General features: G+C 27.7%; 2 protein-coding genes across 3 annotated transcripts in view; one reads left to right on the top strand and one right to left on the bottom strand.

Annotated features, from left to right (window-relative positions):
- Positions 1 to 6,743, bottom strand: part of LOC100203008 (helicase ARIP4) — a 72,585-nt gene extending 65,842 nt beyond the window's left edge. Inside the window, exons 1-2 of one of the 2 annotated variants that reach the window (XM_065800823.1) lie at positions 6,557 to 6,743; positions 453 to 583 (exon numbers count right to left, since the gene is read on the bottom strand). Coding sequence is in view for 1 of the 2 variants with exons in the window: in XM_065800822.1 (XP_065656894.1) it covers positions 453 to 583; positions 5,755 to 6,418 (795 nt within the window). In the remaining variant the exon portion in view is untranslated. Of the gene's footprint in view, positions 1 to 452; positions 584 to 5,754; positions 6,521 to 6,556 lie in introns of those variants that run through there. The other variant, XM_065800822.1, reaches the window with a different exon arrangement.
- A 12,640-nt stretch (positions 6,744 to 19,383) lies between these two features.
- The window catches only part of LOC136082237 (uncharacterized), a 38,866-nt gene continuing 33,471 nt past the window's right edge, over positions 19,384 to 24,778 (top strand). The window contains exons 1-2 of the mRNA XM_065800821.1: positions 19,384 to 19,869; positions 20,015 to 20,123. Coding sequence (XP_065656893.1) covers positions 19,522 to 19,869; positions 20,015 to 20,123 — 457 coding nt within the window. The 5' untranslated portion in view covers positions 19,384 to 19,521. The remainder of the gene's footprint in view (positions 19,870 to 20,014; positions 20,124 to 24,778) is intronic.

Below are 24,778 nucleotides of genomic sequence, written 5' to 3'. Positions count from 1 at the left end.
CTAACATATTGATGTTACAACATGCTGAAATTCATAGTTTTTACTTGAAGTTTTACCAGCATTTTTATGTTTTTTTTGTTGTGACGGTCGTAACAAAAATCCAATGCTCAAAAACAACAAATAAAACGATGCAATCAATGATGTTTGTGTATGTTATGTTAAAAAAATATATATAACATTATCAAAGTTCAAAATTATGGATATACGATACGACCTATATCTACTATAGCATATATTACTATACCTACTATAGCATATTTTTGTAACAAATTGTTACCATATTTTTGTTACATTAATGAAATATGAACTTTCAGAAAAAGAGGAAAAAAATGAAGAATAATGAAAGAAAAGATTGCTGCCCCATTTTTAAATAGTTTATTACACTTTTTTATATTTATCTTTTTTAATTTAATTTAATCTAATATAAACATTTTTGCAAAACTTTAAAAAACCTGATGTGGCTTCAAAACATTTTCCAAATGTTTTGGTATGAGTATATCTGGATCAGTAGATGGATGATTTACGTTAACAAGAATATTTCCATGCACTCCGCCAATATTTAAAAGATCATTTGTATGAAGTCCTAAATTTAACAAAAATGTAAACATCTTAAACATAACATACACAGACATATACACATACATAAGTGTATATATTTAAATACTAAGTAAATACATTTGTATTATCATGTATATTTTTGTATACTTGAAAGTGTGCTCAATAGATAAACTAGAGCTTTATAATATCTTAGTTGCTGTTACCTGCAGTACCAGAAATTAGCTAAATGCTGATATTTAAAAAAGATTATTGCTATTCAGAGTAAACTACATAGAACACGTTGCATTTAAAAAATATAAGAGGCAGATCACACCATATATGGTGAACAAAATCTTTGGTGTACACTGGTAGCTAGAAGCCAAATTTTGCTTAGGTACAAATATTTACACACTCAAACCTGCGTTGATGCCAATGAAAAAGGTATTTTTCTAATGCGTTTTCCTAATGAAATTGTTTAATTTAACAGATATGGTTTCACTGATAAAAAAAAGCATGAAAACATATAGCATATTCATAGTATTTAACTAGTCTGAAAATGCGGGCCATTATCTATAAATTTTGTAAAATTGCCCTAACTTTTTTGGGTGACTGGATTGAGAGTGCATCAATTACTTTTTAAATGACTTTTTTTGACGCAGATTTTAGATAATTTGGATAAATTCGATGCTGTTATAGCTGCTATTTGTTGGAAACCTCAATTTTAGCTCAAATGTTAGGCTACCCAATTTAATTTATCCTAAGTGAAGAAAATATATTTATGTGTTTGTTTTGTAGGAAACTATATAAATATCGCAAGGTGACTCATCACCTCAACGCCAAGCACAAGGATGCAACTCTTGATACACAATTTAGCAAAAACTAAAAGAAAGCTGATGTTGTTCTTTATCCTGTTAGGTTTCAAAATTATTTATTTTAGATTGCAAAAAAGCATATTTCTTGGTGCTAAATGGATCATCTAACTCAGAGTCTAGAAACTCAGATCTTGTATCTAGTGCATGATCATCTAACAATATACAAGATCCGGTTTCATGACTAGTTATATACTATGACTATGATGAAAGTTATATTTTTCAGTCATTTTCTTAGCTATGAAGACTTTTTAAACACAGTTAGGAAGTATTACTTATCACAGTTAGGAAGGATCATTTCACAAGTGTAGCAAGTGAATTTGTTATAATTTATTTTTTACATTAAATAATAACACATTACAATGCTATGGTTTATATATGTGTTCAAACCGCAATCATCAGACTTTAATAAAAAATCATTCATATACATAGCTCATGTAATAAATTTCATAATTTAAATATTATCCTAATACTTTTATATCTATGTATATTTTTGTGTGTTTATATATATATATATATATATATATATATATATATATATTTATATATATATATATATATATATATATATATATATATATATATATATATATATATATATATATATATATACATATGTATATATATATATATATATATATATGGCCTATATATATATATATATATATATATATATATATATATATCTATATATATAAATATATATATATATATATAATTTTAAATGTTTTCTACAAAATAGAGTGCTCAATGTTCTTTAAAGAACAAAACAATAATAAATTAGTAGAAAATCGCTTATCAAATTTTTTTCATTTTACACTGTGCTTCATCAATAAAAACTCATCAGAAATGTATTTCTGATGAGTTTTTATATAAAATATATATACAGCCCTCAAAATTTTGGCATACAACAATGAAAGAAAACAAAGAGTCAGCATACAACAATGCTGACCTAACTGTTAATATGACATAATGTGTCTGAGCGTGGCAGTTTTTTGCCGACTTCAGAATAATAAATTTTTCCTCAGAAAACTTAAATTTAAGATAAAATGATTGATATAAAAATGGCAAAATGAACATTTTATTTCAATCGAAATACTTTTATTAAAAAAAAACACCAAAATGAACATTTAATTTAAATTCTAAATTTAATAAATGAAATAAAGACGGAAAAACAAATTTAAAAAAATTATTAAAATAAAAGCGAAAAAATAAAAGCTTTGTTTAAGATTTAAATAAAATAACAAAAATTAAAAAAATGGCAAAACAAATGTTCATCCTAAATAAAATATTTAAAATAAAAAGTCAAAACAAACATTTTATTTAAATTCTAAAAATAAAATAAGCAAGATAAAAACAAAAAAACAGACTTTCTACTTAAATTCTGAACAAATTAATTTAACACAAGAGCAAAACAAATGTTTTATTTAAATTCTAAATAGAATTATTTAAATAAAACCAAAAAAATAAACACTTTGTTTAAATTTAACAATTCTAGTAAATATAACAATTTTTTTCAGTTTAAACAACATGTTTCGATTATACAATAATCATTTTCAAGTATAAAACTGTTATATACAAAAACTATTTAATATAAAGTGAAAACAAACATTAATTTTATTTCTTAGTCAAACAAAAGAAAACATGAAAGGTGTGAATACTTACACCATAGAATAATGAAAAATGTAGATAATTAGTGTAAAACAAATGCCATAGAGTAACAGAAAATGTCGATTAGAGCTGGAGTGATAGCGTGTAATTAAAAACCTGTTTGTCAAGATCAGGTTTTTCCCACATGTGTAATGCTTCTTTGATTTTTAAGTGATACAAAGTTTGGGCCTAGTCTAATACTGAAAGAGTCTTCATTGGCTACATTGAAGCAACTAGTTTTTGAATAAATATGTTGATTTGCATGAGAAGTTTTTTGTAATTTTAAATGTTCCTCAATTCTTTTACTCAAATGTCGAGTCGTTTGACCCACATAACAACAAGCATTACAACTTTCATACATAAATTTATATATGACATTTGAGATGTTGAGCAGAGATGTTGAGGAGTTCTATCTTTTGTTGAAAAATATATGTTAATTTTAAAGGATGAGAATGCCAATTTAATATTAAGAGTTTTACAATGTGTTTTGCATAAGTCATTTATTTTGTTTTAAAATTTTTCTGATATTTAACCAATATAAAACATTTTAAAGTAATTTATTTTTGAGGAACTGATAATTTATTAATTTTCTTTTTTACTTGGTCTGTTTAAGTTTTTAAAACGCAACCAATTAGTTTAGTCGGGTAGAGGTTTTTTTGGAGAATATTTATTTGGATGTACGTGTTACACTAATTATCTACATTTTCCATTATTCTATGACATTGGTTTAAATAACTTTCATGTTTTCTTTTGTTTGACTAAGAAATAAAACTTATGTATGTTTTCACTATATTTTAAATAGTTTTTGTATTTAAAAGTTTATACTTGAAAATGATTATTGTATAATCGAAACATGTTGTTGAAGCTGAAAAAAAGTTATTATATTTATTAGACTTTTTACAAAATATGTGCTATTGCCACCATTTGGTAATTTAATAATTGTTTAAATAAATTTAAAATAAAATGACAAAACAAATGTTTTATATTCTAAATAAAATAATTAAAATAAAACAGCAAAACTAACGTCCTATTTAAATTGTAAACATATCATTTATAATAAAAAACAACAAAACGAACGTCTTTTAAATTTTTTAGGCAAATATCTACATTTCCAGAAAAAGTCAGTTAAAAGTGTTTGGTTTTTTGTCTATTTAATGCTAAATGTTTCCACGTTTATTGGTTGATGTACCCTGTCTAACCATTATAATGTCTAGCTGTTTCATATTTATTAGCAGTAAATAACTAATAACAACTTATTACTTATCAACATTAAACTTAACTACTAAACAACTTCTGCCCCAAATGATCTAAAACAAACAAGTCAAATTAACTTTTTACTACTCTGCCCTGCAAATTTAAAACACCCAAAGTGCAGAAATTCAAGATTCTGAGATTTTTGCAAAAAACTATTTAATATTCAGCCAAGAAGCTAATGTTTTACTATATTCGTTTTGACTTTAGGACCAAATATCTTTCATATAAGACTTCATTGATTTTTTTTGCAGGTGCTTAATCTTATAATGAATCATATACCAAACTAAGAAAATTCAATATTGCACTTAAGATGTTCTTGATTGGCAGACAGTACTCGCCTGATGATTGTGTTAACATGTGAAACTCTGAGTAATATTCTATTAAAGGTATTATCATTTAGGTAATTCCTGGTACAGTGGGTAACTAGTATATACAACCCTCGGAATTAGAAAAAATTAGGTAGGCAATAAATTGCCAACCTCAAACTGTTAGAGGTCGGCATAAGGTCGGCAAAAAAAATTTGACACAAATAGATTACCATAAAACATAGAGATGAGGTAGGCAATTTTTTACCAACCTCAAACATTTTAAGGTCACAGTTAGGTCGCCATTGCTGAATGCCAACCAAATTGCTAACATAACTCCAAGGGTTGTATATAAATACAAGTTTTGATAACAAGGGGTTACCATAAAATATAAAATCAAGGTCAGCGATTTTTGTCGATCTCAAACACTTTAAGATCAGCATTGCCAGTGCCGACCCTAATTCGAGGGCTGATATACATATATATATATATATATATATATATATATATATATATATATATATATATATATATATATATATATATATATATATATATATATATATATATATATATATATATATATATATATAAATATATAAATATATATATATATATATATATATATATATATATATATATATATATATATATATATATATATATAAGTAGCCTCCTTATCTGTAGTGGCCTTCTAGGCCTTGGGGAGGTGAAATAACAAAAAAAAAAAAATATATATATATACTCTTCCTGATGATCCAGCAATGGTAAAACTTCAAGTAGAAGAAAAAGTTAGATAAGTGTTTTTTACTAATTTATATATATATATTCATATATATATATATATATATAAATACATTGTATTAAAAGCATATTTAGATCGGTAATAGGATGTTATACTTAATTAGGAAGCTATGAGTGCTTTAATACAAACATTGAATGATTTAGGCAGAGCATGCAAGGGAGTTGCTGCTATATCAATTAAGGATTTGGTTGGGGCACCAATAAACTTTACATCATCATTAATTTTTTCTTCTTTTTCTGGAAAAACAGAGTAGAAATCCCTTTTAAGTACATACATTGGTTTTGGAATCGGATTTGGGAGGTTTATATTATATATTAAAGTTTAACATCTTTACCCAGTTCACTATAGTATATTTCAGATTGTGGTTTTCTATCTGAGCTTGAAATAACATCAGAGCTATATTCCTCTTCTTCACTATCAGTGCTCAAAATACAAATTGTTTCTGTTGATTTAGTTACGGGTTTGGTAACTATTTGATCATCACTGTCTGAGTCAAGGCAAATAGTTTCGGCATAATTTTTTAGAACTTTTTTTTGGGCAAATAAGACTTTACTATTTACATCAACATTTAATTCTTTAGAAGAACTCTGAGCACCCAATCTGTTTAGTCTTGCTAGTTCTTTTTCTCGTAGAGTTTGGGTTGTAAACTCAAGTTGCTTATCGCCAATTACTTTACGAATATTTCTACGCAAACCTCTTTTTTTCAACTTGGCAGCCAAAGAATTTTTTTTCTTTATTATCTGTGAATCAGACATGTTTATTATTTCTGTATCATCAATGCCTTTATGAAAAAACTCAGAAGTATTATGCTCTTCTGCATCACATTTTGCTTTATTCTTTATTTCATTTTTTGAACAAATTCTTTTTGATAAAAACATTTCAGATTCAGTAGTATTAAAACTTCTTTTTAATGAAACAACATCACTCTCAACAGCATCACAAAGTTCTTTTATTACATCAGTGACTATATTTTGAGTATCAAACAAATTTTTTTCCATCTTAGTTTATTTTATTTTTTTTACTTGTTTCACTGATTTTTGAATCTGTTTTTCAAAAAATTAATATATTATGAAATACAAATATAAAATTTTAATTTCACTAGAGTTTAAAATAAAATTATAAAATTCAAACTATACTTTTTTTAATCGATTATAGTTTCCATTTACAATCAGCACTTAAAATAAAATTGATCCAAAAAAAAAAAACATTATTATTAAATTAAATTATAAACTTCTGTTAATGGTATATTCACATTATCCTTATTAAAAATTATTTTTATATAATATAGAGTTACGTTATTATCACTTTTTTCAAGATTAATTTAAATTCCATTATTTAAAGCTCCAATATAAAGTGTAAATAAGACCTAAAATGATTGACTTTTATTAAATTGACTTCGTAGCTCCGGAGTTCATAAAAATATTTCCGCGCATAAAAATGCGAAAAAGAAGCGAAACGATATATCCTTTTTTTTTAATGTTCATTCACCTCCCCAAGGTCACGAAGGCTGCAACAGTCAGGGAGGCTAGTTAAACTATGGTTACAGCCCTCTCCTGCTGCGTGGAGAAACAAGTTGAGCATGGTGCTACCAGGGACGTGGTGGGGATCGAACTCGGAACTTCTCGCTTATGAGGCAAGCGCTCTATAATTACCATGCGATAATTGTAGAGCACTTGCATTACCATTACCACTACACCACTATGCGGTAGTGGTGTAGTGGTAGTGGTAATCCAATAGTGTTAATGGTACCACTACAACAATTTTTTATTCTGAAAGCCCAAACAGTTTGGGTTGGTATTACAATTCTATGTAAAGTTTGAACAATTAATTGAAAATGAAACCGGTACAATTGTATCTTAAGCAAATGGTATAAAAAAAGCCTCTACACAATTTTTTTATATCTATTATAAATGATTGTTGAGAGATTACGCTATTGGATGTATTGCATTTGATTTATATTTATCGAGAAATTTTAAGTTTCATAGTATAATTTCTGAGCGTTCAAAAATTATGACCATATAAAATTTTCAACCCCCTCAAATTAAAGAGGGTTTAAACTATATATGATTATATTTTTTGAACTCTAAAATACTTTACTATAAAATTTAAAATTTATCGATGAATATATTTCAAGTTAAAATTGTTCAAAAAATATTTCATCAACTTGTTGCTCTCAAGTTTGGGCAGGGGAAGGGCTAAAATTTTGTGGCTTTTTTGTTCCCAGGCTCCAATCATTGCAATTTTCTGCAAAGCATCCTTATTTGACATAAGTATAAATATATAAATGTTTGGAGTTTGCTCCATGTCTGGAAGTTATCTATCTCAAAAACCAAAAAATGCTGGCGCTATCCCTGCTCAGATCCAATACATATTCCAGCTATTGCTATTAACAAAAAATGGATCTGGAGCATAGAATTGGAGCAGCCGTAGCGCAATGGTTAGAGGTCTGGCTCAGAACCCAGTGACCCAGGTTCGACGCCAGCTCTAGCCCAACAAACGACAACGGTACGGAAGGAGACATAGACTTCCTGTTAAATGCTCTCCCGCGGTGCTCTGTGATAAGACCGTAAGGACTTCCATTGAATAAAGCTGTATTGTTAAAATATTGTTTTGAGAGAGAAAACCAGGCACCAAGCTTGAAAGGGCGTAGGATGATCCGTTGTCCTTTTTTTTTTTTTTTTTATACAATAGAAAACGTTTCAATGACTGATAATGTGAAACCTGCTTAGCTTTTGTATTTGAGATTGAAACTTTAGTATTTGGAATAAATATGCACATGATAAAAATAATTAAAATTTTAAAATCTATCGTTATAATTTATTATAAAATATTTTTTACGAAAAAAATAGGGTTTAGTTGTAGTTGAATTAGACGGAACCGGGCGTATTCCGTACGCCAATGAACAGTTAGCCATGCTAGCTCGTGTTCGGTTCCACAGAAGATGATGCGTTGTAATTATTATGGTAGCTGATTAGTCAACACTGACTCATTGAAGCAGTTGACACTGATAGCACTTACAACTTTGTTAGGTAGTGCGTTCCATTGGTGAGTAACGCGGTCATTGAAGAAGTTGAAGCAAACGAGACATTTTTTTATTGATTTCACAATTAATGCGCAACTAATTCAAGTAGTACTTGAATGTTGATGCAAAAGATAACCATGGCATTGCATTTTTTAGACAAATAAGCCGCCTTGCCTCTACCAGGATCCGGCCAGTTATCAAATATTAGAGTTTTTGCATCTTTATTGCGCTCAATTTGTGTAATTTGCTGCACTCAATATATGTGAATCATAGGATTGTGGATCAGTGGGGACCTCAAACAATTTTCCTAAAGTTGAGCTAAATAAATTTCAAAGTGACTCATTAGAGTCAAAGGGAGAAACTTTATCCAACAATGGAGAACGTGAATTTTAACCTGACTTGGTAATAGTTAAAGCTAACCCCTCTTTGTGGCTGGTTGTTTTGAGTCAAAAAGATAGGGATGTAATTATTTTAAAGGAACGAAGCACGAAAGCAATACTTAAAGGTGAGCAATTGTCCCTTTTTTGTTGTAACAGAGGAGCTAGGGATCAATGGAGGAAACTGATATGATAAAATCCAACTTGTAACTAATAGTGTAAAAAATAAACAGTTAAAAAGTGATGTTCATAAAATTAAGAAAAAACTCAATGGAGACATAGTGATTCTGTGCGAGAATCGTGAACTTATGAAAAAATTAGCTGAGCATATTATAAGGAAATAGATGACAAAGTGGTCATGCATAATTATGATCAAGATAATAGTAAGAAGCTTAGAAGATTAAAGATGTCTATAGAAATAATGAGTCTAGATTTAAATGAAAATAATGAACAACTCGAGAAAGAAATTATTGAAGAAAATGAAATCCTATTACATGTATCTGATGTTACACTAAACATCGTTATGAGAAAACTCATCAGAAACAAAACTAGTGAACTGATCATCTTTTATGCAGATGAAAAGACAAAAAATTACCTTACGGAGAAAAGAAATTTCAAGTTATCTATGAATTGGCAGGTAGTTCATATTTGTGATCATATAAATGCCATTATTTGTTACAACTGTCAAGGCTATGGGCACATTTCAAAAAATTGCAAACATAATGAACCTACCTGTACATATTGTGCAAGAAACCACAAGTCTTATAATTGTGATTATCAAGACAAGTTGTGCGTTAATTGCTGTTGATTTAATAAAGAAAACAACACTAATTATCCATTTGACCACTTTGCACATGAAAGACAATGTCCAATATTCAATGACGTAAGAGAGAAAGTTAAGTCAAGGATTCAATAGCAACCAAATCTACCTAGAGAATCTAGAGAATTTAAATGTGTGTTGGTAAATATTGATGTTCTTATTGATAAAAAAAGTGAAGTTGAAAAATATTTACTAGAATATAAACCTGAAGTTATTGGTTTAACTGAAACACATGTGACTGACATATACTTGGGTTGTGAAATTAAATTTGAGCATTATACCTCCAGAAGTGTATAATCTTCTAGCACGCATACTGAGGGATGTACACTTTTGATCAGAGAAGATATCAAACTATTGTAAAAATAAGGGTTTTACTTCAAGTTATAAATAAATATATAGATCACCTTCAAAAAATAATGAGATCGAATTTATAAACTTTTATCAAAACTGGATCAACATGATTGAAAATAAGTACAAAGATATTATAGTCATGGGTGATCTTAACTTTAATATTAATCCATTTAGAAATCTAAACAGCTCACCATATTTTAAAAGTTTTCTTGATGTGATAAGAAAATCAAACTTAAAAGTAATCAACGATGAAATTATACCATCAAGAATTGTTGCGGTAGTGGTGTAGTGGTAAAGCGCTCGCTTCAAAAGTGAGAGGTTCCGAGTTCAATCCCCACCACGTCCCTGGTAGTACCGCGCTCAATTTGTTTCTCCGCGCAGCGACCTTGTTCGTCAAGGTTCGTGTTTCGGAGTTATAAAATTGAGAGAGGGTTATAACCACTATTAAGTAGCCTCCTCATCTTTAGTGGCCTTTTTGGCCTTAAGAATAATAACAAAAAAAAAAAAAAAAAAATTACTCCAACAACTAGTACAGTAATCGACCTATTTTTAAGTAATTTACCTCTTGAAATTGTTCAAAATGAATCTCATAAAATTTTAGACCATGAAATGCTTGTGTCTATTGACAAATACAAATTAACAAATAGTTCACATTTAAAGAATAACCTACAACATTTCAAAGAAATTAAATTATATGACAAAATAGACTTTAAAAATTAAATCAATAGTTGATATTCAAGTTTGCAGAAAAAGATGATGAATTCAGGAAACTAAATATAGATGAAATGGCTGAATAATTAATTAATAGTATTCGAGGAACTATAAACACAGTAGTAAAAACAAAAATCATTTCAAATAACAATAGGAATTCTTACTATAAATGGATGAGTGGTCCAAAGTTGTTGATAGCAACTAAAAAAGCGAGTCTTGAGTGGAGTAAATTTAAAACAAAGAGAAAACTTGAAGTGAACAAAATAAATTCTCAAACAATACAGAGTTTATAAAAAATCTAGAAATATCAAAACCGACTTATTGAGAAAGTTGAAAGCAGAGTATTTTAAAACTAAAATTGATATGCTTAAAAATGACAGTGCTGCTATGTGGAAGACCTTATAAACTTTTACTGAAACTAATTTAATATATGGGAAGATATCACATTTGATGAGTTAAATAAAAAATCGATTGCAGATAAACTTAATGAATTTCTCATTCAGAGTATTCTTGATATTGAAAAATCGATAACAAAATTAAACAACTATCTCGCTGTTGCTCACATAAAAACATCACAGCATTTTAGTGGAATGAATAAATTTAAAGAAATTTCTAAATATCGACTTGATAAAATAGTAAATGATTTTAAAGATAAAAAAAGAAAATTTGATATTAAAAAAAATATTAAAATATTAATGTACCAATTTAAAATATAAATGTACGAGTTTAAAAAAAAGTATATCCAGTCATTGGTTCAAACTTGCTGAAAACAATTAATTTACCTTTTAAAACAGGTTTTGTACCTAAACTTGGAAAAGATCTACTATAATACCCATTCAGAAAGTGACATCACTCAAATTACCACAAGACATGAGACCACTAAATATGTTACCAGTGTATGAAAAAGTTCTTAATTATGTATACATATGCAGTTGTCTACTTATTTTGAAGAAAATATGCTATTTAATAAAAATCAATTTGGCTTTCGAAAAAATCACTCTACTGAAACAGCAGTTCAACTACTCATTTCAAAATGGAGGGCAGCAATTGATGGCGGTATGTTCATCATAACAGTTATGTTAGACTTAAAGAGAGCATTTGAAACAATAAATAGAAAAATATTAATTGAAAAATTAAAGTGTTACAAAGTGGAAGGAGTAGTACTTCAATAGAAGCTACTTAACAGGAAGAACTCAAAGAGTAAGAATTGGTGATCAATTATCAATTGATGTAACCCTGTGAGATTGGTGTGCCCCAAGGATCAGTACTAAGGCCCCTGTTATTTATAATATACATGAATGATATTGGCAGTGCTACCCGATATGTAAACATTAATCTCTTTGCATATGGCACATTAGTCTACATTGAAGGTAAAAATTTTGAAGAACTGATATAAAGTTAAATGATGAATTGGAAGTACTTTATGTCTGGTTTATTGAAAATGGACTGAAACTAAATGGTAATAAGTAAATAAGAAAAATATCCGAACAGATATGTCAAGTTCGAAAACGTAATAGTTAAATTCAGTGAATGTGTAAAACACCTGGGTATTAAAATTGACTACACTTTGAACTTTTCTGAACACATTAGCTATACTGCAGCTAAAATTTCAAAGGCGATTGGTTATCTTATAATAATTGGTAGGTATCTGACTAGATGGACCAAAACAATAATTTTTAATACAATTATCGCACCTCATTTTAAATATAGTACTTCATTATTCTTTGATACAAATGAAAATCGAAATTCAAATGCTCAAAAGTTACAAAACAAAGCTATGAGAACGATCTTGAAATGTGATTGGTTCACACATAGTAATGATATGTTGTCTAGATTAAACTGGCTATGTGTAAAAGAAAATATTTAAATGAAAGTGTTTACATTTTTACACAATACTATTTCAACTACAGAAAATGAATGTTTTTCAAGCATTTTTTATAAAAAACAATGAAGTACACGATTATTTTACAAGATAATTTTATTATCCTTTGAAACATAGGATATATTAAACTTCTTATAAGTTTCAATTGTTAATTTTGTATAATGACAGCTTGCACCATCGGGCCAAAATATATATTTTTTTATTTTTGTGATGCGAATTGATAAAGGGAACAAGTTTCTTTTCTATGAATTCTTTGGAATATATTTTTGTATCAACCGCATTATTCTTAATTGCAAAGAAAGGTTTTGATTTTCATTTGATTTACCAAATCTACTTATCTACTTTGATTTACCAAATCTACTGATTGTAATCCATACTAAACTACAAACCTACTTTGATTTACCAAATCTACTGATTGTAATCCATACTAAAACTTTCGCTTGATTTAAACTTATATTTAATATTATTTTCAGTTTTGTCTTTATCTTGACTATAAAAGCTATCACTTCCTGGTGTGTTTTGACTGCTCAAAGTAAAATAAGACTCGTCATCCATTATAACTTCAAACTCATTTGATGGTCGAAAAAAGTTTTCAAAAGTTTTAACAGTCGTTGTTTTTGTTTAATTATTTCTGAGATTTCTGGTGTTTTCTTTCTTTTGAAATATTTAAGTCCATGCATGTTAAAAATTTTATAAACATAACTTCTATGAATTCCATAATTTAATGCAAGTTTTCTCTTGGAGATTCCAACTTTATTTTCAGCCTTGTTAATGAGTGAAGTAATTTTCCTTATGTCCATTTTGTATGGTTTTCTGCCGCTTCCCGACTTTCTTTTAAGGTCAATATTATCGTCAACTCTTTTAATAATATTTTAAGTTGTTCGCCTTGAAACTTTCATTTGCATAGAATGATACACTGTAAATGTTTTTCCTTTGTCTATTTTATCTAAATAGAAGTTTCCTATAAGCTTTCGTTCGTCGTTTTCTTTAATTCCATCCATTTTATTTATATAATTTTAATTGCCAAAATCAGTGTCAGATTATGAAATAAGAATGTCTAGTGAATATATTTAACTTCAAACTGCAGAAATATTCGAATTTGTTTGCGAGTTTCGAATGTTCAAATTTTGTGCACATTTTTAGTAGCTTAGTGTTATAACATAAATAGTATCATAAAAATCCCAATCAAAAAAAAAAAACTGCTTTTGTGCCAGAAAAGTACTTAATAAATGTATTGATCAATATATGTCAATAAATTGATGTACAAAATGAATTCTACCCAGCAAACACACAATGGCATCTACATGCCAAAATAGACTATACTGTCACAAAATTCTATAAAAAGTTGATCAAATATCTATTAAAAATTAATGATAATAAAATTAATAATTTTTAAATACTTCTGTCGTAGTAATAATAGTAGTTATAGTTAACTGCAATTGCAACAAATTTATGTAAATAAAGAACTGACTTTAATAACTGTACCTATCAACTATATCTTATATCAATAGTACTGGTTGATAAAATGAATAACTGATGACAGTTAGATATAAACAAGCAATAGTTGACCTAAATTAGCCAATTATATAACTTTAGACTCATATAAGACAATTATGAAAATCAGTCTAAAAAACAGTCAAACACAGTAATTAAAGGAAACATCATTAATTTACCATTCTCAATAAATTTTAGGTAATGTTGTCTCATATTATAATCTTTCCAAGTAATTAAACTTGGGTTGATACGGCTACACAAAGCTGTTGCATTTCTTCTTACAAAAAGATCGCAATCATTTTTATGAGCAGCTCCATGTACTAATAATGTTGCATCATCTTTACTTAAACTATTAAAGAGTGAATCGTAAAACTGAACACACTTTGCATGTAAAGCAACAATCGAATGTGAAACAACATTGAATGTGAAACAACATCGTCTCAGAAGAACATCTTAGAAGCACCTAATATGATTTTCTAACATCATTTGCATAAAACTGTTACTTTCTGAAAAACCACCTGAATTAAAACAACTAAAAATGCACAAAACCCAACTTTTTAAACTTTGTAACCCATATATTTTAGAAAACTGATATAAAAGCAATCTTTGTGCAATATCAATTAAGGTTTCATTCAGCCAGCCAGAAGTTTTGTTAAGTCAAGAGGTCCAATAAGGTCTCGAGTAAGATTGTCTAGGGTCAGAATTTTTAATGCCCAAATTCAAGGTCCCGGACTTGTCTAAAAATTAGTGAAACTGATATGATAACATCTTTATACTAATTAGTTTGTTTTAGTATAAGTATATTGACTTAAACTATAAGCTTTTTTTGTAGTACCATTTTCACTTTCACTTTCATGAAAATTTGGTTTGGATCACTTTCTGAAAATTAGGTTTAAATCCATAATAAAGTTACAACAAAGATAGACACAAAAGTCACAAAAGTTATATCAGCCACTATGATCATACTTTTTAAACTTAGAAAATTGTCCGAAATTTTTATTTGACTTTTTCAATAACTAAATGGATGAAATAGTATTGTTTTTTGTTCACAGTCAAGCCAATGTTTATTATAACACGGAAAAACAATTGAGAAAGATGATATTTTTGCTGCTGAAGTTGCCGTAGTATTATAGAATTTGAAAGGTCAGATAAAATCTAGAAAAGAAAAAAATTTCTAGCTTTCATGGTAAGACAGCATTTGCAAGTTATCGAAGAAAGTAATCATCATTTGAAAAATCAATTTCTGAAAGAAGTAGACATTTTTTACAGTGTCTGTCTAGAGTATATAGATGAGTGAACGCGTCACTTTAATCAGGTTGAAGTTTTTAAATGGTTTTTACTTAACTGTAAAGTTGAATGGATTGAAATTATTGAAACTATAACTTTTTTGAAAAAATCAATAAAAATCACATTCGATGACAAATTTTTCGACGAAATTCGGAGAACTAATTTGTATTGCACAAAGGAAAAGTTTTCTTCTTGGAACTCACTTAAAGAAATGATATTTAAATCAGGCTACGAGCCTGATTTAAATATCATTTGTATTTATACATACCAAATTTATTCCTTGTACGCGTCTGGTATTTTTCAAATATTAATAGATTATTATTGACATTAATTATTCTGATTTACACATAACAGGTTTTTATTTAAAGTACTAAACCTAGTTTGGTGTTTGTTTTTATTTTTATTTAAAAAAAAGTTTCCTTTTACTTGTTACCAACATGTTTTACATGTTACCAACAACTTTTTTTTTTCTTGCCCATGAACAAGGTGGTGCAACTCATCTCCTGAAAACATATTTTTTTTACAAGTTTAGGCATTCTTATTAAGTTTAGGCAAGTTTATTTATTGATGAATGCTTAGTATTAAGTTAAGCAATCATTTTTTAATTGATGTTTAAACTAAATAAACTTTAAGTAAATCCAATTTCGCTAAAACTGTTTTAATTATTGTTTATCTGTCAACCGGCCAATTTGTAGGATTAAAAAAATTATTGATTCAATATTTAATACAATTAATTTTTAAATATTTTAAATGCCAAACTATAAAAGTATTGGTAAAAATCTTGTTTTTTATATTGGCTGTAATTAGGTTTATTCCGCATACGCCTGGCTGAAATTTGGTCAGAGTGGCTGTATTTTGGTCTAATCTATATACTTTTTGTTATCGTTGTTTTTTCAAGCAATTTTCATTTATAATAATTGCTGTAGTTATATCCTAAATGCTGATTTATCTTTCTAGAAATGTATAGTTTTCATATAGACATTTTTGTTAATATGTCTGTAGAAACAATTTTGTTAAGATGCAGCTGGATTTTGGTCACTTTACCCAACGTATTCCACATATATCATATACAAGTCACTAAGTCCGGCAAACAAGAAAATTGTTTTACGGACTTTGTAAAACAATTTTTTTCCGTGCAATCAAAGTAGGGAGACTTTCCTGTATATAGCCGCTTGTAGTAGTTTCATGGTATGCCATTTTATTGATAACAGAGTTTTAGCGGTTGTTTAACAGCGTAAACAAAGTCTTGGCTAATCTGATTGGTCAAAGGACATACGACCAGTTGATCACTTTTTTGGACACACGGACTTCTGGTTCTTTTAATAAAACCCTAAGTTTTATGATTTTTTGTGACTAGAATCACTCAAAACACAGATTTCATCATAGAGAACATTTTTTAGTAATAAACAAAAAAATAGTCAAAACTTTTTGACTTTTTTTTGTGTTTATTACTAAAAAACGTTCTCTATGATGAATAAATGATGAAAATTGGCCGTATATCCAACTGCCAGCCGAGAACCAACTGGCCTCTAAAAATTCTATATCTTCTTCGAAAACTCCATTGGTAATTTTTATTAGGAATTCCTGAGAAATTAATGAAGATAATGTCATTCTAGGTTTCTGACCAAACACAGCAATATATGGATCCATTTTAATAGCTTCGTGATAAGCAGTATCTTTTCCCCATTAAACAATGTGTAATCTAAAACTCAATTTAGTTGTTTTATAGTCTCTCAACCATAAACCAATAATGTTTTAAAAGTTGAGTTGCTTCGCCCAACACTAAACCTTGACTTTGCGGATATTGTGGTCTGCCATAAACTAATAGAAGGTTTTCCCACAACATCCTTAATTCTTGAATAACTAAGCTTGTAAATTTCCTTTTATTATCTGATTGTAAAGTATTCGGCCCCCAAAGTCTAGAAAAACATTATATAGTTTCTATGGCAACTTCAGATGCTTTCTTTGATATTTAATTGACTACTGTAAAAAAATTTTTTTTTCAGTGTAAATGTTTTGGCCCAGTTTAATATGAAGTTTTGGCCCAGTTTAACATGAAGGGGATATATAGAAAGAAGAACAATATAAGCAGGCCCGAAAAGGCTTTATCTCAACAACTAAAGTTGTTTGAGGCTGTGACAGGTGAATTATTATTTTAAATTATTTTTATGTGTCGTTTTTTAGGACGATTTTGAATTTTAAGGACAAATTAATTTAGAAGCCAAAAAGTTGTCTGAATTTAGAAAATCCTGGATTTCAAAACTTGTCTATGAAAATCAGAATGTTCAAATTTTGTTGAATTTTTTAAAAACTTTTCAGTATTTTCATGGAGACTTCCAAAAAAATATATATATTTGTAGATTATAGATATAGTGATTAAACTTCTTTAAAAAATTTTTTTTAGTATCAATTTTTTTAAAAGTTTAGAAAATGGAAATCAGTATGAAATATTCTAGGGGGATTTAATTTTTTTGTATCCGTGATGGCTTAGATACTGCACTTATATCCATGCAGCCACTACACGAGATCATATTAAAAAAGAAATTATGAATGTTTTAAAGTATGCTTTAGACAAAATAGGTCAAGGTTATTGATGGAGATCATGAATTGATGCTTCATCCAACCATACTTGTGAAAACAATGAAACGTTAAGTTATGTTTTGAAATTGAAATGATAATGTACTAATAATCTTTCGGAAATATATTCATCATGTATTTGCATTTGTAGAGTTTGGGTCTTAATAACGTTTAATCAACGTAAATTACACAACGTCAACTTAATGTCTCTATTATACTTTGTTAAACCTTTCCATTTCTAGCTTTAAAACAACGTCTAACCAACGTTAAAGCTGACGTTTAATCAACGTTAAGTCAACGTTAAAATGCCCGCTGGGCATTTTAACGTTGACTTAACGTTGACTTAACATTTTAACCGTTTTAACGTTTTAAATTTTTTTTTTACTTATAGTTTAATACGGAAAGAGTTACTCAATCCTTATGTACGTCTTTTAAACCTTACTGAACATAGTTTGTGTATCCTTAAAAAAACTCTGTAATTTTATCTGGCTACCATCTCTAAACCCTTTTTTAATGTTTAATATGGACGTTTTTTGAAGGTTGATTTCGAACGTCTTTTAAACATTTTTTTAAAACGGCTTTTCAACTTTTACTTTGAACGTCTTTTTAACGTTATTTTGGAGCGTTTTAGTTAATTTCATCTGGGTATCCAAACAAAACGACGTCAGAACGTTCTGATCTCTTAAACGTTTTTTGAAAGTAAAAATGCTGACTGAGTACAAGCACTGAGTACTGAGTGGCCGTATTAGATATTGTACTAACAACTTTTATACTTAAAATCTGCTATTGCAGTTCTGAATATTATTGAAAACGTAAAAGTATAAACAGTTAGAACTAAATTAAAAAGACTCTTGATGGTGTACCAAGAGCTCTACTTTATATAAAACTTTAAAAAATGCAGAAAAAAAATTTTATCATGAAAAAAACAGTAATAATCTGTTTAAAATTTTTTATATTTTTTTAATTTTTAAAAGTTCTTTTGAATTATTAAAACAACCAAAATTTAAATTATTTCCAGAAAGTCTTAAAGGATTTGGAATTCGAATTAAACTTTTAAGTTTATCAGATTGAGGTTAATGTTATAAAGTTTAACTACTTTTTAGTAAAATTTAACGAATTGAAATCTTTTTCGTGAAAACACATTAAACAAATAATTTGCGATTGTTCGGAATTTTATTGAAAATGCTAAAAATTAAAGTTTTTCTTAATGTCTCTTATTGTTTTTAAAATTTTTATCAATGTCATGTCAAAAAAAGCACAAAAAAACTGAACGAAATTTTTTTTAGGAGCATTTTTTGATTATTTAATAATATAATTAAATTTAAGTTTGAATATTTTCATTTGTATTTTTGTCTCTAAAAATCGAAAAATTTTAAAAATTAAAATGACTTTATTTTCAATTGAAAAGTTTATAACCGTTCCTAGGGTAATACAGATAATACATAATTTAAGTTAGTTTACTGTTAAAATAATCGTAAGTTTCAATATTTTTTTATGAAACTTAAATTTGAAAACTTTCTGTAAAATATTAAAAAGTATAAAAGCAACGACGAAAACAAAATATCAAGCGTATAAAACTGATGAATTTTAATCGTTTTTTAAACTTAATGGTTTACTTCTTTATAATTCATTGCGAATGCAAATTTTCATCTTTCATCAATCTTAATAATGAGAAATTAAAAGTAACCTTTACTTCTATGAGTAGAATTACTGAAACACGTTTAGTGTCGAATGCTATATTGCTTAACATAAGTGCATCACATCAATCATTATGTATGAACAGATGTATTAAAACTACAAATTGTACTTCGTATAATATTTTTAAAGACAGTGATAACGTGTTTCAATGTCAGTTGTTATCAGAAAATAAATACTTGAACTCAAATCAGTTAGAAAAAAAAAGTGGTTGGATTCATGCTAGTATTCAGGTTTGAAAAAATCTGTATAAGTAAACTGTCTCTTTTATTTTGATTTACCTTTCAAATAATTTTTTATTATGTTCCTTGAACTATTATATATGTTTTATTATTTTAAAACATTTTGAATTAAGTCAATGTAATAAAACATTTTTAGAGCGTCCCGTGTGATAGATCACCTTGTAAAAATAATGGTTTATGCATACCAATATATGCCGAAAACGATTATATATGTTATTGTTCCGCAGAATACTTAGGGCCATTATGTAAGATAAACTTTTGTCATTTGAATTTTTGTTCTGATATTAAGAATAATACTATGTACTAATAATATTTTAATGATTCTATATAAACAAATGAAGGATATAGATCATGACCTCCAACAAAACAGACCTCACTAACATACGACTGTACAGTGATCAAGCATAACTTAAAATATGACCAAAATAAATTTTGTTAAAAATATTTATGTAAAATTGCTGAAAATTTATTCTGTGATGTAAAAAAAGGTAAACAAGGAAGCAGATTAAAAATCTTTAAAGTAAGGTCAAGCATGGGAGGGGGGATTATTTTTCTTTTTAAAAAAAATTGATCATATATATATATATATATATATATATATATATATATATATATATATATATATATATATATATATATATATATATATATATATATATACATATATATATACATATATATATATATATATATATATATATATATATATATATATGTATATATATATATATATATATATATATATATATATATATATATATATATATATATGTATATATATATATATGTATATATATATGTATATATATATATGTATATATATATATATATATATATATATATATATATATATATATATATATATATATATATATATTAGGGTTATTCAAAAATAGGCTATGTCAAAAATTTGAAAAGAGCCCTAGCTTATGATCTACCCTGACCCCAATCTTTTACAAAAAATTTTTTTAACATTGGAAAGGTTCTCACAGAAGTCACAAGGGTCAATTTTTGCCTTGTTTTTAGGAAAACTTTACCCCGCTTGTGGGACCCTTGAATTTCAACCAATCTAAAAATTAAACTATCCAATAATATGGTAATGAGTTCTACAACTTAAGATTAAGGAGCTCTTTTTATAAATAAACATTCAAAGTATTTCTTTTTTTAAACAAAATGTGGGTTTTTAGTGGGTATTTTCAAAATATCTTACATTTCAATTTTTGTGTACAATTTTTTATTTGAAAACATAATTTTTTTTTCCTGAACCAATTTTGTTTTGAATAAAGAATAAAAAAGATTTTAAATAAAATAAAATAAAAATTTTTCATTTTCAAAATTAAAATATAATCTTATATAATTATTTTATTTAACATACTTATATGTAAACATTGAACTTTAGATTAACATAAAATATTAATAATTTGTATGATGCCACCCAAAAAGAAAATTGAAAGAGTTGATGATACTTTCTGTGAAAAATAAATTGTACTATTCCCAACAACAAATTTGCAACTGCACAAAAAATTCTTCAATACTACAACTTTCTAAGAAAATCTAAATCTGAAGTTAAGCTGAATTTTATTGTAGGGTGTCCAAACAAAAGCGGATCATTCTCACCAAGTTGTCCTACCAATCAGTTACATTACTGAATAATATCTAAACTTGTAGGTCCATGGACACGTGGTGGATTTAAAGTAATTACAACTCAGAAGCTAACGAAATGATAGATCAAACTGTATGACCTTATCAAAACACGAGAATATATTTTTAAGTTTTTATAAGTATTTAATAACAACAATTTCATTTTATAGGATCAAGGTCAATAAGCGGTGAAGGACTAGATGAAGCTGAAAAGCTTTAATAAAAGAAACAACCCTGCTGAAGTTAAAAAAAAAATAACTGAAAGTTCATTAAGTTCTTTGAATACCAATTAAAGAAATCCAACTCATAGTGAATTTGAAATTGAATCATATATTGATCCTATAAATTCTGTCAACCTAACCAAGTATACCTTGCACCGTACTGCTCACACAGCAGTTGGAGAGGATTTGACTCCACATCGATATACAGCAATTCTTAGCAGTATTATTGTCAATTCTGGAGTATGCATGTCTCAGTTTGTATGCTCTAACTCTTTATCATACAGAGCAGCAGCAGAGAACGCTGTGTTAATGGGTGCAAATGAAATCAGAAGCCATGCAAAAAGCAATTCTAAATATTCAAATTCTCTGATTATAATTCATTTTGATAGAAAAACTGTGAAAGAACTTACTTAAGGTTAACAGTTTTCAAAAGTTAGGTTAGCTGTTCTTACTAGGATTAGAGTACAAACCGAGTTACTTTGAATTCCAGCAAATGACTCAGGTTCTGGAGAGCACCAAAAATCTATAGAAGAACTTATTTCTAACTTTGGATTAAAGGATAAAGTTCAGTGTCTTTGCTTTGATACCACTAGCGCTAATACAGGTAAAGCAAAAGGAACTTGTAGCAGAATCATTGTGCACTTATAGCGCCCAATGTTATTAACTGTATGTCGTTGCCATATTTTTGAGCATCGTTTTACCCATTTTTGGAAGCTTTATCCAAGCATTCATACTTCAGGACCAGAAAATAAACTATTTAAAGTTCTTAAGAACCACTGGAATGATCTAGATACTGAAAATCAAGATTTAAAAAGATTATCAATTCCTATTGATTCCTGGATTAATGAACAAAGGCTGAGTGCTATTCAATTTTGCAGATGTATAATTAGCTCTAAAGTCTTTAAGAAGGTGTGTAATAAAAGCTTTATAAAATTAATTCAATTAAATCTAATTATCCCTTTCTATTTTTAAAAAATAGTATAGTAAAGTAGTACTTCACTTATAGTTTTCCAGTTTTATAGTTTTGTAGTAAGTTATTTAAGTTATTATAACTTAGGAAAAAAATTTGTTTAGGATGAAAAGTTTCGTAAGAATTATCAAGAATTGGCTAAACTGACATTGACGGTACTGTCACACATCGGCAGATTTAAACTATACAATCTTGGAGCTGTTCATCATGCCAAATTCATGGGTAAAAGTTTATTTTACCTAAAACTGTTTCTACTAATGGAAAAAATCCCTGAAATCAATGAAGAGAGCAGGGATGAAATCACCAAAATGACAAAGTTCCTTTCCATTTTTTACACTAAGTGGTTTCTTAGAGCGAAGCTAAGGTCAGCTGCTCCGACGCAGGCACATCGTCTGAATAATTGTTTTAAAAAAAAGATATAATTTTGAAAATATACGTAAAATAGGTATATTACTTATTTTGATATTAAACATTGAAAAATCTAAGCCTTGACTATTAGAATATGAAAGCATACTGGCAGATGAAAAAGTTTGAGGAATCAATATATATATATATATATATATATATATATATATATATATATATATATATATATATATATATATATATATATATATATATATACATATATATATATATATATATATATATATATACTGCCGCTCACGGAAGTTAGGACAGTGGAGCTTTTTTTGAAAAAGCAAAATTAATATATACTTACGTTATAGAATTTTTAATTTATATTAATAAAAATTATATTTTTTATACATTTTCAATATAAAATATATAATTAGTCAGTTTAATTTTATAAAAATGTACAAAAACCATTATAATAATTAAATTTTTTTTTCGTCAAAAAAACCACCCTTTGATTTAATAACTGCTTTAACTATTCTCGGCATTCTTTCAATTAGTTTTCTAATTGTTTCTTTTTGAATATTATTCCATTCCTGTTCTATAATGTTCCATAAATGAGATTTTGATGTTGGACATACAGTTCTAACTTTTCTATCCAGTTCATCCCATAGTAACTCAATGGGGTTGAGGTCTGGGCTTTGGGGAGGCTAGGTCATTACGCGTAATACTTTTTCAGCTTTTTTTGATTCTAAATAATTCATACATAATAATGCAGTATGTTTAGGGTCATTATCATGCATCAGAATAAAGTTAAAAATAAATCTCCAATTAATCGAAGTCCCGAAGGGATTGCACTTGTTTCCAGGATATCTCTATAATGTTCTGCTCTCATTAAACCATCGATTTTATGCAAATATTTCGCTCCATCCAGAGAGAAACAACCCTAAACTATCACAGAGCCTTCACCATGTTTTACTGTTGGAACCCGACATTGAGTTAGCATTTTTTCTTCAGCAGATCTTCTAACGTAAACTCTTCGCTTATTTCCGAAAACTTCAAATTTTGACTCATCGGTTCAGAGTACTTGTTTCCATTCATCCATCGTCCAATTTTTGTGGAACTGTGCCCAATGGAATCTCTTCTGTCGATTAACTTTTCGTAGATATGGTTTTCGGATAGCAACAAGACCATGCAAATTAGCTTTTTGCATTCTTCGTTTGATTATGCTGACAGAAACTTTTTTTTCTCGATCACAGTTGAAAATAGCTGTTATTTGTTGTTATGCGAGAAGGACCTGGACGATTTCTGTCTTCCAAACTTCCAGACTCTCGATATCGACGAATGGTATAGCTAACTGTTGATTTACTCAGATTTAATTTTTCAGCTATTTTTCTAACTGTATAGCCTTCTTGAAGCAAAGTGAGTATTGCTGTCCTTTTTAAACACTTATTCGCTTACCTTTAGGCATATTTTTTTAAATATTTTGAATTTACACTAAAAAAATAATTTTTAATTTTACCTTTGAACTTCTGCACTTGAAATTTTTGAAACACTAACAAAAATACACAAAATATATGCAAAAACACAGTAAACAATAGAAATACTTGTTAAATGACAAACTTAAAAGATTTGAGTTGATAATTTAAAATACAGGTTCATACGTGACCTTTAATATGTTTCTGCGTTCTCTGTTTATTTATTTAAAATGATA

The sequence above is a fragment of the Hydra vulgaris genome, chromosome 07 (genome assembly GCF_038396675.1).
Source record: "Hydra vulgaris chromosome 07, alternate assembly HydraT2T_AEP".
Lineage (NCBI taxonomy): Eukaryota > Metazoa > Cnidaria > Hydrozoa > Anthoathecata > Hydridae > Hydra > Hydra vulgaris.
The sequence above is the reverse complement of the archived record's forward strand: the minus strand, read 5'-3'. Positions and strand labels throughout refer to the sequence as shown.